Source organism: Cebidichthys violaceus, unplaced genomic scaffold (assembly GCF_023349555.1).
Source record: "Cebidichthys violaceus isolate CVI_PGR_0920_01 unplaced genomic scaffold, fCebVio1.0.p SCAF_16, whole genome shotgun sequence".
Classification (NCBI taxonomy): domain Eukaryota; kingdom Metazoa; phylum Chordata; class Actinopteri; order Perciformes; family Stichaeidae; genus Cebidichthys; species Cebidichthys violaceus.
In genome coordinates, this window is record NW_027176329.1 from 6343680 (window position 1) to 6361483 (window position 17804).

Below are 17804 nucleotides of genomic sequence, written 5' to 3' on the forward strand. Positions count from 1 at the left end.
GTGTATGTGTGTTGTGTCTGCTGCTGCACTTTTGCGGTCTCAAGGCTCAGATGCGTATCAGTATAGGGGGGGTACAAATCCAATGCAGGCCACTGTTTGTCTGCACAATTCCCATCATGCCAACGGCCTCTGCATTATAAAAAAAGGTCCATCATAACAAGTCCTTGCCTGATAGTTAGTCTTAAAATCAAGACAATTTAACACAAGTAAAAAAAAAAGTCCTTATCCAATGACAATGCCGTTGTTGCCGTTTATTCTTCTCTCACATCAAGTGTCAATAAATTGTGAAACGAGACAGATCACAGGGTTATGAGTGAAATAATTGTGCAGAAACTAGAAATATATCATTGCTTTCATAAAGATATTTCTGCTTCTTTCGTTGTCAGGTCCAGAGGGAAGAAGCACAGTGTTATTCTACGAACCCAGCTGACCGTCCGTGTGCACGCCTGCATCGGTGAGTGCTGTGTGTCATGTTGATATACGTGTTTAACACGAGGTTCCCCCTGGACACACACACACATGCCCAGTCAGACACATCAGCAAGCTTGAGAACACATTGCAGTGCACGCTTAGATGGCTGTCCAGGGGTTTACACATGGAACATGCTGGTGTCAGACATGAGACCTCCCAGCCAGAGGCACGTTTGACTGCTATGTGAAATTTCTCCAATTCAACGTGGTATTATGATCATGTCGGTATTTGCATTAAACATGTATGTTGGGAGCTTTTACACAGTTCAGAGAGAGAAAAGTGAATGGAAGCTTTTCCTGTGTATGTGGCCATAAAGTGTACGCTCCGTTTTTTCCACCTTGTGGGGCTGGTAAAGGCTTCACAGTGTGACGCCCTTAACTCTTCCCAGTTTGTGATGGTGAAGAGGAGGAGGGAGGAGGAGACAGAGTGTGTGTGCATCATTGAAAGTTAGAGGGTGCTTAAAGAAATAGATCGCAGCACGAAAGGGGAAATGTTATGATAAGAGTTGGAAGAAAGAACTGAATGAGAGATTTGCAGGGGGGGGGGGGGGGGATGATAGGAGATATCAAGCAACACAAACTCCTATTTTTATCTTGGTACTACAAATACATGAACTTTTCATTTCGCACCACTATCATGACAAAATTCCAGTTTGTCCAATACTTATATTTTGATTAAATACCAGCAAAACTAATGGCAGTACCATCAGTCTTAGCTGTATTGTGTCTTTAGTGCTATTTAGCAAATGTTAACATGCTAAATTGTTGAAAATCATTAGCTCAAAGCATCACTGTGCCTATGTACCGCCTCACGTAGCTGCTAGCGTAGCTGTAGACTGTTAAAGTGTACATTTTTACCAATATCTAGCACAGTTGACAGAACTGGTCACTTATCACTTAAAATATTCATAATTTACCGTTTCAGCTGTTTCAAGATTTCATTTTCTCACTCTCGAATTGTCTTGCCTTCTGGCTTATCATGTAATGTAAAGTCTCTGGTCATAATCAAGAAAAAAAGAATGCTCTGAATGATGATCTGTTATCTCATTACTTTAACATAACATCCCAGTCCTATAACAAGCAATAACAATCCTTTTTCTGTCTGCAACTCACTCTCTTTATATCACCCTGCACTTTGTCTCTGCTCACTCCTTTCCTCCATGACTTGGCTGCACGGTCAACATTCTTCATGCCAGTGATAGCAGTGCTAATTCTGGATCCTAGAATCTGTGCCCTGGATTGGTTGAGAACCTGATGAGGTGAAAGGTCACCAGGAGAGAAAATGTACACATACAGAAAAAAAAAAAGTATCAATTTAGTTCGTGACACTTGTTTTTAGTTGTTTTTTTACAGGGTAAAATATAATAACAATAGTTAAGAATAAAATAATGATTACTATTATTATACTACTATGAAACTATTATCATTATCAATATTTTTGCTGTAGCAGTTTGTATTTACCCAATGTAAGGGTCACAAACCCCTGAACTTGTAGATTGCTATGGACATATGGCTCCTGTCTTCTCTACAATGAGGGATCTCTTTAGTCCCTCTGCTTTTACTGGGATGAGAAAACCCTCAAACTGCCTCAAAAGCAGTCTTCTCAATTCTCATTTTACCTCACAAAATTCCTTTTCTCAAATGTAGAACTTTAAAGTTTTGTTAAAATTTCTTTGAATGTTTATCTGTTGCTTGTACAAAATATTTACCAGTTAATACCGCATGAACCAGTGCTTCACATCGGCATGCATTAGGAAACATGTCACTTTTAAAGCTGGTTCGCCTGTTACTCCCGTTATTTCCTTCTTCCAAAACAGTGGCGAAGAACACCAGGAACAAAAGCCATGAGTTGAGTTTTCATTAAAACATAATTCTGACTGGCTTGTGTGTTAACTGCTCTGCTCCATATGTGTGTGGAGAGGCTAAGCCATGCACTCGGTGAAACACGAGAGCAGAGGATATTAATGATTGTGTGAAATATTAGCAGTGTCGCTCATAATTTTGTAGCGGCTGTGTGCTGCTGCAGAATGAATATAGGGGAAACACCATATATATGCACACATATCCTACACAAACAGCTACATTAATTCAATGTGAAGCTAAATATTTCTCTCATGCACATATAATACACACACCCTTCCTTGGTTCTCTCGGCATAATTTGAAGGAAAAAAAAAAACGTACAAGACCAACGCTATTTTAGTTGAGAGAAGTCTGCATCCTCACCATATGAGATGCATTTCTTTTTCAAGGGCATGAGTGAAACTTTCATGATTTTTACCCGGTGCCAAAGATTGTTGACAGAGTTTGTTCACTCTATTGCCCACAATCCAGATTTCATTCAGCATGGCACAGATGCTGAGCCACAACCAGATCCTGACTAGAGTTGATACTCTGGAGTGGCACTTTGTAATTCTGCAGCATTGAACAGCCACATAATCAGATAGCGTGAGCGAGTCACAGCAATCCATTCACTTTAGAGATCTACTGACCATTTGCAACCCCCTCTCAGCGTTGCTTCAATGAGACAGTTCAGCTATACACTCATCTGGCAGTTTAACGCTCTCTAATCCTTCAGGGTCTTGACCTTCAAATCGCCAGAGGAGTGGTCAGCATAGTATCCATCAAATGAAAAGTCTGTCACAATCAAGAATACAAATTGCTTGTGGAATCAAGTATCTTTGACACATTAATAGTTGGTCAATATAGTGGGATTGCATGGCATGGCTTTGGATTGAGTACATGGATAGCTGACTGTGCTACATGCATGATAATTATTTGGTTCATGTGACTGAAATGCAGGAAAGGATCAATTCCTTACAGATTTTCCTAATCTTGCCGTCTTCATCAGCTTTCAGGTTTGATTGACAAGGATCAGGATTTGATTGTATTAAGGTCAAATGTTTGGGAGATCTTAGGGTTTGCGACCTCCTTCAGTTGTTCATTGATCTTCTTTCAGGGCCACAAGGTTGAAAAAATTAGTACAACTTTAAGAGAGACGGCTCTCCTTGGCATTTCTTGGCATCGCTGGTAACAGAAAGATCAAATTACATTCAGGCTTGCCAATTTGTAATTAAGGATGCTCTGTGATGTGTGTATGTGTGTATGTGTAAGTGAGGCTGTGAAAATGTGTGTGAGTTAATGAGTTTGTTCTGTTGTATATGAGAAGGAGTACACATTGGCATGGTCAGCAAAGCAGAGACTCTGTCTGCTGGTGTAAGCACTTCTCTGCAGGCAATGTGTCTGCACTTGGGGAGGCCTTCGTGGCACTTTAATGATCCAGCTCACTGTATTTTCCTCACTGGGAGATTAGCGTCAATTTAACAGGAATTTATCTTTTGATGCAGGGTAGGTGTCCTGAGTGCCCTGAGCCTCTTCATTTTGCCCATCTACTTAAGCATCTCTCTTTCATTTGTTCTGCTGTCTCTCAATATCTACTTGTGTGCCCTGTTTCCTATATTTCCTCCCCTTCTCTTAGTTGATCCCGTGGTCTGCAGGCTCGTCAGAGTGCCAATCAGAAACCCTTATTTAAGGGTTAATTTTAGCAGTCTCTGTCGCAGCAGAGTTGTTGTAGTTGACGAGTAGAGAGAGGTGGTTCAGGGGTGTGGGTGAAGTGGAGGTGTTATCTTTAGAAAGTGTTGACAGCACAGAAACATGCGAGGAAGGCAGCACAACCTTTACTCGCTAAATGTGAGGGTAACAGGAAACGAGAGGGGCGAAAAAGGGTGGACTGAGGAAGATAGAAGATAATTAGAAGAAATAATGAGACGTAGTAAGGGAAAATGATATGAACTCTATCTTTTGTTGTACAACTATTAGATTTCTTCCTCGAGAAACTGCACAAAGCTATAACTTTACATAACAAGACTACAGAAGTCAAAGAGGTCTACAGCCCCGCTAGCATCATCAGTGGCACCTGGAGGCATCAGTGCTCATTTCATTCCCACAATATGATAGCGTTAAAACAATTATTTTATTATAAGGGATGTGAATTTGTTGATTATTATGTGTCTATATAATATGCGTCTAGCTTTTTTGTAAAATGAGCAACTATGACCCCGAATCTGCATATTTGATGGACATTGGACAATTATTTTATTACATGGCTTATGTGCAAAGTTGACATATTGGCCTGAAGGCAAAGGGATCAACCTTCTGGTGGCATAAATGTGCTTAGCACATTCCATGGCAATCAGCCTATTGCGGTTGAATATTTTTGGTGTGTATCTGAAGATTTTTGTTGGCGGTGTCTCCAGAGGCAGCGCAAGGGGTCACCTAAAACATCATGATTTATCATCTAGGGACAATAATAAAACTATACCCTGACAGATACTGGATTTCTAGGGTTCAAAAAATGTCATGACATTTGATTGGATACATTCATTAGTGACCCTGCAGGACTAACATGGGAGAGAGTCATGGGGAGTTCATCGGGGGAAGACCTTAATTCAGCTGGATGGGCCAGGTTCAGTGAAGGGGAGGAGACAGAGAGAGAGAGAGTTTTGGGCACTCTTTTAACTAATAATTAGCCCGTATGCTACGGTAACCCGGTGGTTAAACTTCAACCACCGGATTACCATCATTCTGCTAGCTATAGCCAGCTGTGCAGCTGAGCAAATATTTAGAGACATTTCTATAAGGATCCTCTTATATTCGTTTTTCAAACACTTATAACAGCATAGATGTGTACGGAGCAGGAGATTTCATAGTCGAAAATAAAGTCTTATAGACAGGTGGTTTTTAAACCACCTCAAAACTAATAGATTCAATAAATCGGTCTGGCTGATTGATATAGCTTGAAACACACAGCAAATTTCACAGATATCGAGTCATTATTTCTTGTGATACGTTGTCATTAATTTTGTATCTGTGAAGCACATTAGCAGAAAGCTTTTGTTTCCCATTGTGGCCTCATTTCCCAGCCTCCCCTGAAGTGAAAGGATTTGCAGTAATTAAATACAGTTTAAGTGATCAAATATACAAAGGGTATGCTATCTGACAGGTAAAGCTCCCTGTAATGCAAACAGCAGGTGAAACAAAAGAGCCGTAGTGCAGAACAAAAGACCTTGCATGTGTTTTGGAGGCTATTCAACCCCTTGGCAGTTACCTCTGGAATTTAGCCCTTTTGCAAAAAAATGTGGCTTCTATTCTGCTGGATTTCTGTGCCCCAATTATCCATCTCTAATCACCGCTCGCAGTAATGTAAAGAGAGGGGGGGCTGGAGGTGGAGGTGAAGTGACTTGCTTTGATTTTCTCTGGCTGTTACATAACAAATTAGCAGCTTGTCAAAAACGGCGTCAAAGATTGTGTTGCATCTGTCTGTCTTTTCCTGCCTTCCTGTATTTTTTTTTATCCTGCTTTGATTGGCTACAAAAGTAATAATAGGCCACCATACAAAATCAAAGGTTTATAGTAACTGTAGTTATCCACTTTGAAGAGATGTTTTGAGGATTTGGTGGCATCAGGGAAAATCTCTGTAAATATGAGCTTACTGACATGGTGGTCTCTGGTGAAACAGCAGTAGTCACTATTCAGTGTTGGTCTACCGACGGGGGGTGCAGTGGTAGTGGCAGCAATCTGGCTTTGAGATGCTCCAGAAAGAGATGACTGCAGCTGGTTCCAACAGTGATTTACTGTGTTGGTGTCCCCCGCTGTGGGAGATAAGGCCTGGTAATGGCGTGGTGTGACAGGGAGATAATGCTTGGTAATGGGTAAGCTGGGAGGGGGCAGTAGTATAGGACATCAGTGGCTGTGCAGTTGTAAAACTCCAGACATATTATAGGGTTTTGCTGACACGCTGCACTCTAATATCCGCGCAAACCTTAACCAACATGCTTTAACTACTTTTCAATCTGGCATCCTTTCCCCTTCATCCTCTATTAATCTACTTTGCTCTACATAGTCCATTTGTCTCCATTTCTTCTCCCCATCTCTTTCAGTCAAACACTCACCACTTCTGTTGTTTTTAACCTCTGCAACCTTTTTCTTCTTCTGGCCTGCCCGCTCTGATCTCTACATCTATATTTACTCTGCTCAGCTTCACATACGGTTTATGACTCTTTGTTCTTTTGAAACACCTGTGGCTTTGGCTCAAGAAATTGGGCCTCATGATCTTTCTGTGTGCACGTGTGTGAGTCAACAAGGGTATTTTGCTGCGCCAATGAATTGTTTGCATGCTCTCTGACAAGTTTAGACCAGTCACTCAATCTGTTTTATCTGTGCACAGCCGTAATATCTTCGTGCAAATGTGTGTTTATGTGTCCGTACTTCGTTTTCGCTATCTCATCAGCATCTGAAATCAGTAGTTATGCATTTAGAATACAGGACACGCTGTTAACTTTTCATCGGTGTTTCACAGAGAGAAAGAAGGAAAGAGAAAAACACTCAAATAGTTTCCCCTCGTCAGCTGCTGAGACCCCGAGGAGCGACTGAGAGCATTGGGCCCACATGACTCATACCTTAGTTACTGCTGTGGGCTGATGAGGCATTAGGGATGAAGGTGTAGAGCAGTGGAAGTGGTGGGATAACTTTACAGCAGTAGCTGCTGTAGAAAATCCTGTAACACACATCTATCCTGCAGCTGTTCTCAATTCCTACTCCAGTAGCACTCTTCAGTTTGTCTCCAACTGTAAATAACTTGCCGTCTTGCTTTCTTACTGTAACGTTGGTGAAGGGGACCCCGGGCCAAAGATAGTTAAATGTCGTTGCAGTAAGCCAGAAGCAGACAGAAATAACAAGTGTGCATGTTGCACTGCTTGCACTCAGCAGTCAAGCTTATATTATGAAGTAAATCTTCGATGTGATTATTTTATGGCTTTTATGGTTTTTGCTGTGTAATCCAGTTGTTTGTTGCAGCTGTGCATCTATTGTGATCAGTTGCTTTGGTGTGATGGATCCTGTCTGTGTGTTGCTGTGTTTCTGCTTTCTGTGGATGTGGCAGTTTTTTTTCTTCTTCCTGAGCTCTATTTATGCAGACAAACACAAGCAGCCCAACTGTTGTGCGCTTGCACGACACGCTGCTGTTTGGGGTTTGCTCTTCCAACCCTCAGCGCTCTTACTGAAAGAAATATATTGCATATGTGCATGTGTCTTTGGCTTTGTATGAGTGTTATGTCTGGGCTTGTTCATATATGCAGCTCAGTGTACCTGCACAAACCTCTGGCTGGTCTGTTTTAATAATTTCGGAGCTATTACATAATGCAATAAAACATTACAATTACCACAAGCTAAACATCCAGAACACACGCTGGAGAATCTGTGGGCTTGGCATCTCATCCAGCCGTGGGGTTTCAGAGATGATGGGTTTAGGGGATGTGTGGAGAGAGACGGGGAGCGGGATGATTTCCAGGGAAATGGTAAATCACTTAGGGAAGAAAACACTAGGGAAAAACAAAGCAAGGAGTAAATGCACCTGCCAGACAGAGCAGCAGCAGCAGCTGGCCAGCAGCTCCACAAGTTATGTCATAGCTCTGTGGTCCGCTGTCTTACAGGTGAGGAGATTGAGGAAAGAGAGAAAACTTTGCCATGGTGATGCAAATAGTTTCATAAGTTCTAAGTCTGCTATTTTGGGATTCCAGACTCCAGACTAGAAAAGTTAGGGAATACTGCTTTGGCAGTTTGATTTAGAGAATATTTTGGTTGGATTGACAAGGAGTTCATTTTGCTTCTAACCCTAGTACATAAACAAATACATAAGATTGTAAGCCAAAATAAACAAATGCTTGCAGCAGTTATATATCACTTATTTTACCTTGTCTTCACCCTAAAATCTAATGATTCACGTTATGGGGACTTGCAAAAGGAAGGCGAGTCCCCACAATGTGACTGTGTAAACAGATTTATGTCCCCACAAGTCATAAAAACACACCTACCCACACACACACACACACACACACACACACACACACACACACACACACACACACACACATACATACATACATACATACAAACAAACACACACACAGTCATGTTTTCATGATTTAACCGGTACTTCTAATCCTAATCCTTACCCTAACTCCCCCCCCACCCCCCGTATTGATTTACATTCATTTCCTTGAGATTTACCCTAACCCTAACCATAGCTGCTATTTGCATACTATTAACCCTTACCCTAACCTTTAACCAAGTCTTCACCCCAACCCACACACACACACACACACACACACACACACACACACACACACACACACACACACACCGTTGATGGGCCCTCTATCATCAACTATAGGCCAAGACCAGCAGGCGGAATATAGTCCCAAAAACTATGAATTGGTACATTGTCTTCTGGCAAGTAACCTTAATTATGCCAGAACTGCCTTATAGCTTTTGTCTAATCTCATCATACCTGCTGTATTAAGGTCATGTACAGGAAAAAACACACACACAAGCAAGGGAGGAGTATAACAACAGGCAAGTGTGGAATGAGTCAGAGCAAGATTTCACCGAGCTAATCCACTCAGCAAGCAGCACATATCCTACAATATCCTCTCTGTTTACCTGCTCTGGCTGCTGTTAATCTTACTCTGGTTTCTCCGTCAGCTTCTACTGTGTTTGCCTTTCTCACTCACTCTTTTATGTCTGTCTTCCTCTCTCTTCTTTGTCAGGCTCCCCTTTTCTATATACTCAATCCAGCCAATTGATTTGGGTGACTCACCATCAAAAACACTGCCAAAGAGCAGTTTAGACAATTAAACCACCTTGAAATGATCATACATACATAATCATCAGTTCTAATTTTGCTTCCAAAATTGATTAATCTCTCTGCTTTTCTTTGAAGTTGTTCAGTCTTATTTCTGTCAGTGCACATGCCCAGGGAATCTTTATAACAATGCACTAGTTGAGAAAAAGTTGAATTTTTGTGCCACGCTGAGCTAACTGGCTGTTGACTGAAGCCTCACAATTATCATAGATGAGAGTAGTATCAATCCTCACATCTAACATTTAATTTTAAATGCTTAGTGAATCCAGTCAATTAACATTGACATCAGCAGCAAGCGTGAGAAGAAAGAGAGAGAGAGAGACAGAGAGAGAGAGAGAGAGAGAGAGAGACAAAGGGTGAGGGGAGAGCGAGGGAAAACACTGGGCGCTTGTTTCACACGTGCACGCTTGTATGTGGGATTGAGCACCACAATATTTCCCACAATCAGCTTTTGTGTCTGACTGCATGCTGCAAAAAATCAGGTCACACTTTATAACAATGCATTATCGCAAAGACAGAGTAACCCCTTCACACTTTGTCGGTTACATGCAAATTAAATTTAATGACAGAAATCATCCAAAAGATTGACAGCTTTTGGATGGTTGTGAGTGTGTTTTAGTGACCTTTGGATGGATCCAGGCTAGCCAGTTCATTCTATTTCCAGTCTTTATGCTAAGCTAAGCGAACCGGCTGCTTACTCTAGCTTCATATTTGCCAAACATAGATGGGAGTCAATCGTCTTATCTCGGCAAGAAAGCAATTGTGCTTCATATAAGGATATGCTTCAACATGATATGCCTCCAACTCAGCTTGCAGGACGCAATCTTTACAGCACAGAATGCTTTCTGACAGAAAAATATCAAGAAGCTGCTTTTATTCCAGTGCAAATTGGACATTGATTGGCAACAAATATCTCCAGGATTTACAGGAGAATTGCTACTTCAATAATATCTGCTGCTTTCTAAAGTTCTAAACCTAACTGCGCTTGCTTCAGTAGTGTTGAGAGGATATTAGGGCACGGTCACACACTCTTGACTGCAGGCGAGTGACCATCACCTCTGAGGTGATATGTGTGCTGACTGTGGGCAGTGCCGGGTGGGGTCAACCACACACACACACACACACACACACACACACACACGTCTTTGCTTTAGGTTGAGGCTGCGACTATGTGTGTCAAAGTTCACGTGATGTGAAGATGCAAATTTGCTTTGTCACCGGAAGCAAATCTTGTTTCCGTCCCTTTGTTCGCACACAATGGAAGTGAACAGAGGCAATATTTGCCAATGTCAGTAAATCTTAAAATGTTGATGTGAGTATATAATGAGTCATCACTCCCTGTGTATACAGTACAGTAACCAAGGTAGTCTGTGTGTGAATATAGAGCAGTACGGAAGCTGCCTGTCAGGCTCAGGCCTGTCATCACTGTGGTATCATCGGATGCCCGTAAGAAAAGCTGGGTATATTTGTGTTTGTGTTGTGGGTAACTGTTCCTGTGTGTGTGTGTGTTTGTGGACTAATTCAGGGCATATGAAGGGCACAGGGCACGTTCTGGTCATGTTGGCATGTCGAGACATACTGTGTTTGCGAGCTTGCGTGTATTTTTATGTGTTTGCATGTGTTTATGTGGCAGTAACTTTCCTTCCTGAAGACATCTGCTTCTGAGATTCTTTTACAGCTGATGTCCTTCATCAGGGTTCAAGGTTACAGTCTGGATATGTTTAACTGCATGTGTGTGTCTATATATGAAAGTGTGTATGTAGGCATGTTGTATGTACTGTATGTCAGTGTGTTCACTGTAAAATATAGCAACCATTTGTTTCCACAGGGGTGGATTTATGGGACTCATATAAAAGTTTGTTTTCATGTCCTCCCAAGTGTTGTTGTACTGTATCTGCCTGGGGACGTGGGTACGGTCTTGTGTGTGTGTGTGTGTGTGTGTGTGTGTGTGTGTGTGTGTGTGTGTATGTGTGTGTGTGTGTGTGTGTGTGTCATTGCTGAGCCAAGTGTAATCTCTGTCTAGGTCCGTTGCCACTCTTTAAATCTTAAGAATCCTACAGTGAAACCTTGGAGGTCTCACTCGCCCTCTCTTTTCCTCACTCTCTCTCCCTCTCTCTCCCTCACACACACACACACACACACACACACACACACACACACACACACACACACACACACACACACACTGAGCTCATGGGGCCTCTATCGTCATCTGTACCATCAGCAGCCTCCAGTACTCATACTGTAGGCCAAGACCAACAGACAAAAAATAGACAGTCACAAAATAACCGAGTTATCCTCAGCAGTCTGGCCTTTGCTGCCTGCCAACTTTTCCTTTTCACTTCACTTGACATGAGACTGAAATCATGCATTATTGTCCAAACTATATTCGATTGCGACAGATTGATGGCGTATTTGTTCTTTTAATGACAGATTAATGGACACGCTACTCCACACATATGTGCACATAAGAAGGAAATACCACCCAATAGTATCTTTGCACATGGGTACTGATACAAAATGCAAACCCTTACAAAGACATATTAAAAACTCAATCTCAAGGCATCATTTCATTTTGCATTACGTAGTCTTAAAACAAGTGAAAACAAATCTGCCAGTTGTGTGAAATGTCCTTGTTTTCTAAGACAAAAGTGTACTAGTTGTTCATAATAAATTCCTGACAGAGGTGAAACTGCTTTTGCAATAACTGGAATCGTATCATTGACTGAATATAGACCTACATGGCAGCACACACACACACACACACACACACACACACACACACACACACACACACACACACACACACACACACACACACACACGCAGTGCACTGCATGACCTGAACAAAGATTGAACCCAGTATGTATGTTACAGTATGTTAGACACCCAACCCACCTATATTTAGCATGACCAGCACAGAGAGGTAAAGACTTCCTGGGATTAAATCAAGCTCTCCAGCGTGCCTTTACACCTCATGCTCCTCTCACTTCTTTATTTTAGATCCCACTGAAGACCTAGTCTGAAAGCCAACTGACTGATTGGCCCAGACAGCCGTGTGGAGGCTTTTTTAGAGGGGTGCAATGAAATCCTTCAGAAACACGAGTCAGCGGTTATAGCTGGGCTTTAATGCAAGACCACCAGCTGTGACCCACCCCTCTCTCGCCTGACCCATAGACAGTTGTGCTGTCCTGAAAAATATTACCCTTGGTTGACATCAGTGCGTGCTGTAAATATCCTGTGACCCAGTAAAGATGTGTTGCACTGAAATAATTCCTCTGATGAGGTTTACATTTCTAAACTGTTGGGGTGTTGCATCTCTTACAGAAATGATGCTCAATATTTAAGCAATGGCTGGAAAAATGATTGGAAGAGGAAAATGATAAAAGGTAAAGGTGACGGTAGGGTAGGACAACATGAGGTCAGCAAGTTGGGATTCACGTTGTACTTGGAGCCAGCATCTAGTGGTCTTAAAAGGAACTGCATCTTATGATTCTTTTGCAACGGCTACTTTATTCTTCTTTTCTGTCCCAATTCATTTATAAATATAAATGTAGTCGGTGACATGTTTACTCAAACCATCAATAATACATGTTTGACTGCTTAGGAGCAATGGCAAAAAGCTATAAACACAACATTGACATATTATCTGTCAAGTTGATATGGAGAACTTGTTAGCAAACAGTATCCTTGTTGCACATTCAGCAGATCCGGAGCAACATTAGCATTCATTTTAAGTTGTGTCTCTGGCTACCTGATGAACGTAAGTCCAATACTCTGTTGCTTTTATTTAGGGCTGGGGGATAATCAAATATGATAGTTTATCCTCTATCAATGGAATCGTATTGTGATGAAATCATATATTGAGATATTGTGATGACACAACTACGTTGTCTAAAAGCGCATACTAACTCAAATTTTTCAGAAAATCTGATTATTTTGCACTTAAATTCTTAATTAAATGAGAAAATGCACAGCACTTTTCGTTTGTCAAGTTTTGAATTTTCACAATAGTATTCAACATCATGTGGTTATTTCATACAGACCATTTATTTATTAAAATACCAGAAAATATGCTATATTGTGTATATATACATATACATATCAAGATATAAAATGACTATTATTGTGACAGAAGATTTTGACCATATCGCCCAGCCCTACATGTATCTCTGTTCATGATCTTCTTTTCGTTCAGCTGCTAAATGCTCCACTATGTCCATTAACTAGTCTCTAAGCAAAAAACTGCTTCTGTGGCCAAAAACAACACAAGAGTCACAAGTAGAGACTTGTAATGCTTAGCTGCTCATATGCTGGATGCCAAACAGATTCTTATGATTCTCTTGGTTTGTCCTTGCATTGTTTTCGTGTCAGCCTGCAGAATCTCACCTTCACACCAATGTGTTTCTGTAACCAGGTTAACTTTAAGAAACATCTGCTGAGCTGGCTGCCATTGTTTAATCTAAAGATTAAGCATAGTAGTAGTAGACTGATGGTGGGCTTTGCTAAAGCCAACTAAGCAGAATTAGACTTCAGTCAAGTGGGGACGCTGCAATTTTGCATTTGTTGCACTGCAAAAAAAACACTAAGTCCCAGGTTTTGAGTATAATTGCTGTGGATTAGGACTAGTGTAGCCTGAGCTGGCCTGTGTGTTTTTCTGTTTGGAGATGTGTAGATGGTGCAGTAAATGTTGAGGGATTAGTCAACGCTGAAGGGTCACAGCACTAATCTCATTATGGCAGGAGAGGAAGGAGGCGTCTGACCACTCCGGAACAACTTAGCAGACAGCCTCGGCACTGGGGGAATCCCTGTTTCACTGTAGAGGACACTCCCACGTACACATTCACTTGTGTGCTGATGGACACACAGGTTCATTCACTTTGTTCAGCTATATTCTGAAACAAATGCACATTTGCACTCTATAAAGTTCTATACCAGGCCCTTTGACCCATTATTGAGCCTTTGAATTATATTTTCTGGAGGGATTATAAGTCAACAGAATTTTAAACAAACAGGAGAATTGGATCATAATAAACATGGTGACATATTTTCATGTCTGTTGGGTCCTCATTTGGTGCTTAACATGTGATAAACCCAATGAAAATGCAAACCAAGCTCAAACAGTAACTGGAATCCAGTCTCCATGTCTTTCCTTAAAAGCTATAATTTAGTCCCGCCATGCTGGGAGTGGCTCTTACAGTTTTTGAAATTGCCAACAGCACACTGATGTGCTAAGTGTGAAACATGAATATCTAGTCTTTGATAATTTCATTCGTCGCATGCTGTTAATATAAACTATGAACACAAATGCAATGGGGAAACAAATAAATTAGTTTATCTCTCAATACTCCTATACCTTTAACAGTATAAGACACAATTACTTTAACTGAAGATGACCTGAACCTAGTTATTGTATGTAACAAACAATATACTTTGTAACAAAATGTAGTATATTGCAACCAACTCTCTTTTCAAAATTGGCCTCCATTGTTGTGCACACCGAAGAGCAAACCTGAATTCTATTGATGCTGTCCAAGCTCTGATATAAGTGATCTAACTGATTACAGGTGTTTTCACAGGTGCATTCTGATTGTAGGTGATTGATAATTGAGTGAGGCATTTCAGTGACAGTGTTTAGCAAACAGCACACACAGGCTCTTAGTTTTGACTGATGTGTCTAATGTAGATAGCAGTTTAGTTATTTGCAAAAAGTGTGTTTTAGAATGTCAAACTTATTGTGAAGCAGGGAATGTGCCTATGGTTTAGCATACCTGGTCAATAGATAGGCTACATCAATTAGTGGTTTCAGTTATTGTGCCACAAGTACCTGTTTTTGTGTCTAGGAAATTGCAAAACACTTGAGTACAGTTTATAGGTTGTGTGTGTTTTTAAACATCATTAAATGCATGTGAATCAAGAGTGTAGTTTTAATCATATTAGATTACATCGGAAACAAGTGGAAATACCTCATTCTGCTGGCGGACTTTTCCCCCTGCTGAAAGAAAATTACAAATTTTAAGATGGAATATGGGACTAAATGACTCGTTAAGGCTGACATATTGCAGTGCGTGTGAGGTCATGGTGAAACAGTGTGCACATGAACTGCGAGTCCTCCAAAACAAAACAGTAAAACTCCAAGCGAACCTATAAATGAAATGTGCCTTTCTGTCTGTCTGCACTCAGCGAACACATGGGCTTGTGCATGCACATACACGTTCTACACAAGCGCACGCACCAGCCACAATGACACATCCCAGTGAGTGTTTCAGCTTTTATTGTGACAATAATAAAATCTAGGGCCAGGAAAAAAAGCAGAACGACCCACAAGAGACACAGGGACAGTTAAATCCTCCCTTCAAAAAACTTACTTTTGCAATTTTCCTCTCCTTCCTCCATTTACTCCTCTTTCTCTTAGACCAGTGGATGGCATCTAATTAAGATGTGTTGTCTTCCTAGTTTGTGTTGTGCTGTTATTTCAGTCTCCCTTATATATACTAAGGCAGTGTTGTTAGGCCAAGCTGTTTGGCCCAGAGGTTGAAGGTGAGAGTCATCTGTTTGAGTTACATTCAGTTTGAATACACCATCATTCCCGAACACGCAGTGTTAAGACAGCTGGATCTCTAAACTGAGCCAATGGGAAAATGGCTCATTCATTATTTAGCATGTCAAATTCTGTTGACTCTGGAGCAGAAGGGTAATTATGTTAACAAGACTTCTATCAGGTGATTACAGGGTATCGCCATGACAACATCAATGCTGGCATCATCTTAATAAGTTCAACAAATGTACTATTGTATGTTTTATGTCAGATAAAAGTGTGAGGAACTCAGGCAGTGTATTAGAATCAAGAAAATATAGACATTTGATTCAATAAATACTGTGAAAGAAGGAGATTTTATTTGGAAAGAAATTAAATGACCTCAACCATCTGGCGGATTTTATCACAAAATATTTCAGTATTCATTGCCATATTAAATGACTGTGGAGATGGTTAGCTGTTACATAGAAATGAGTGTGGTGGTGTGCGACCTCTGTTGTCTGGCATGTTGCATACTGTACACCATCTGTATACAGCTGGGTGATATATCCGTCATGTATGATCACCCCAACATTAGCCTGCACATAGCGGGTCCTTAATGGGTCCGTGCAGCAGTAATGCTTTCATTTTGAGTGAAAGTAAACAAATATGAAGCCATGTAACTATTACGTTAATATATCTGGCCCATATTTTGTGATTGGCTTGTCAGTGTCTGCCAGGGAAGTATAAGTCGCAAGGATGAGAAGCTTCTTATAATAAACCAGTCCATTCACTGAGTCGATTTGAATTGAAAATTGTTGCACAGAAAATGGTTTGGAGAGGTTTCCATCTTCAGGATATAAAGAGTATGTTGCAGAAAAGTAAGAAAATAATCAGAATATTAATTAAACTTTTGCCTAATATGAAAGAATTATAGAAAACCAAAACATGTATTTTCTGAAGATTTAATTCAGTGTTTATATACATTGCTAGTTGATCCCTGTAAAGTCTAGCTAATTATAATGCCCACCTCTTCGCACCAACTGCTTCACCAGGACGAATCAAGCCAAGTTCGAGGTTTATCACTGCTGCTGACATGCTGCTGATGGACAACAGACATTCTGGTTAAAGGTTACCCTGACGCTCATGGCCTGATGAAGAACATGAACATTACACGTGAGCGACTGAAGCAACCGTTGACTGTCAAGGGCCAGGCGAAGTGTTCCCTGCGCCATTGAGTGGCCACTCGATTTCCAGGGAAGCCTAGAGAAACGAGAACGTGGAAGTCCAGACCGAACTGGCCTATTGAAAAGAGGAGCTATGGCTGAGCCACAGTTCGTAGTCTGTTGTGAATTATTGAATGAGGTCATTGCACCTGCCACTTATCTGTGTTCTCCACCGTTTTACAAAGAAATAGGATTAAAAGGATTAGACCAAATGAAAGGTCACATTTACGAGTGTGGCTAATCATCATCTGACTTGATTAATTATTTTATTGACTTCTTTTTTTTCCAGATGTTCTGTGTATTTAGTATTCTATGGGGAAGAGTGTGATTTGAACAGGCTCTTCTCTATGAAGCAAGTAGTGATTATGCCAAAATGATCTCTGTCACGTGAGAAATACCTGACGGTAAATGTGAAGTCAGTTGGGTGGGGCACAAACACTCGAACACTGTGTTTGATAACAGGGATACCCACACCCATACCGAGTACCGATCCAATACCAGAGTTTAATTAATAAGCTGAATGCCTCATTGTGGGGTTATTCTTTATGTGTAAGGAAACATCAGGCTTGACTTCAATATTGCTCCCCTAACTTTGTAAAACACAATTTAACAAATAAAAACATACTGTATATATATATATATATATATATAACTTTACTGCCTTGTTATTATGTTAACATACTAAATTGTACACCAACAACTTGGTAAAAAATTGGTGCATCCCTGAACTAAGCATGTTTTCAATCAGCTGGATTAACTCAGAAAAAGTTCAAAATCAACATTTGACTCAAGACATGGCGGAGACATATATGTTTGTGTATTTTTGGAAGGGGAATTCCACGTCTTTGGCTCTCTCATTTCTCTCCTCAGCCTTGATTACCCGTAACAATT

The 17804-nt window shown here is 40.8% G+C and overlaps 1 protein-coding gene across 1 annotated transcript in view; it reads left to right on the forward strand.

The window, feature by feature from the left end:
- LOC137872627 (FH1/FH2 domain-containing protein 3-like) overlaps positions 1 to 17804 on the forward strand; it is a 63375-nt gene that overhangs the window by 8410 nt on the left and 37161 nt on the right. The window contains 1 exon segment of the mRNA XM_068710941.1: positions 387 to 454. Coding sequence (XP_068567042.1) covers positions 387 to 454 — 68 coding nt within the window.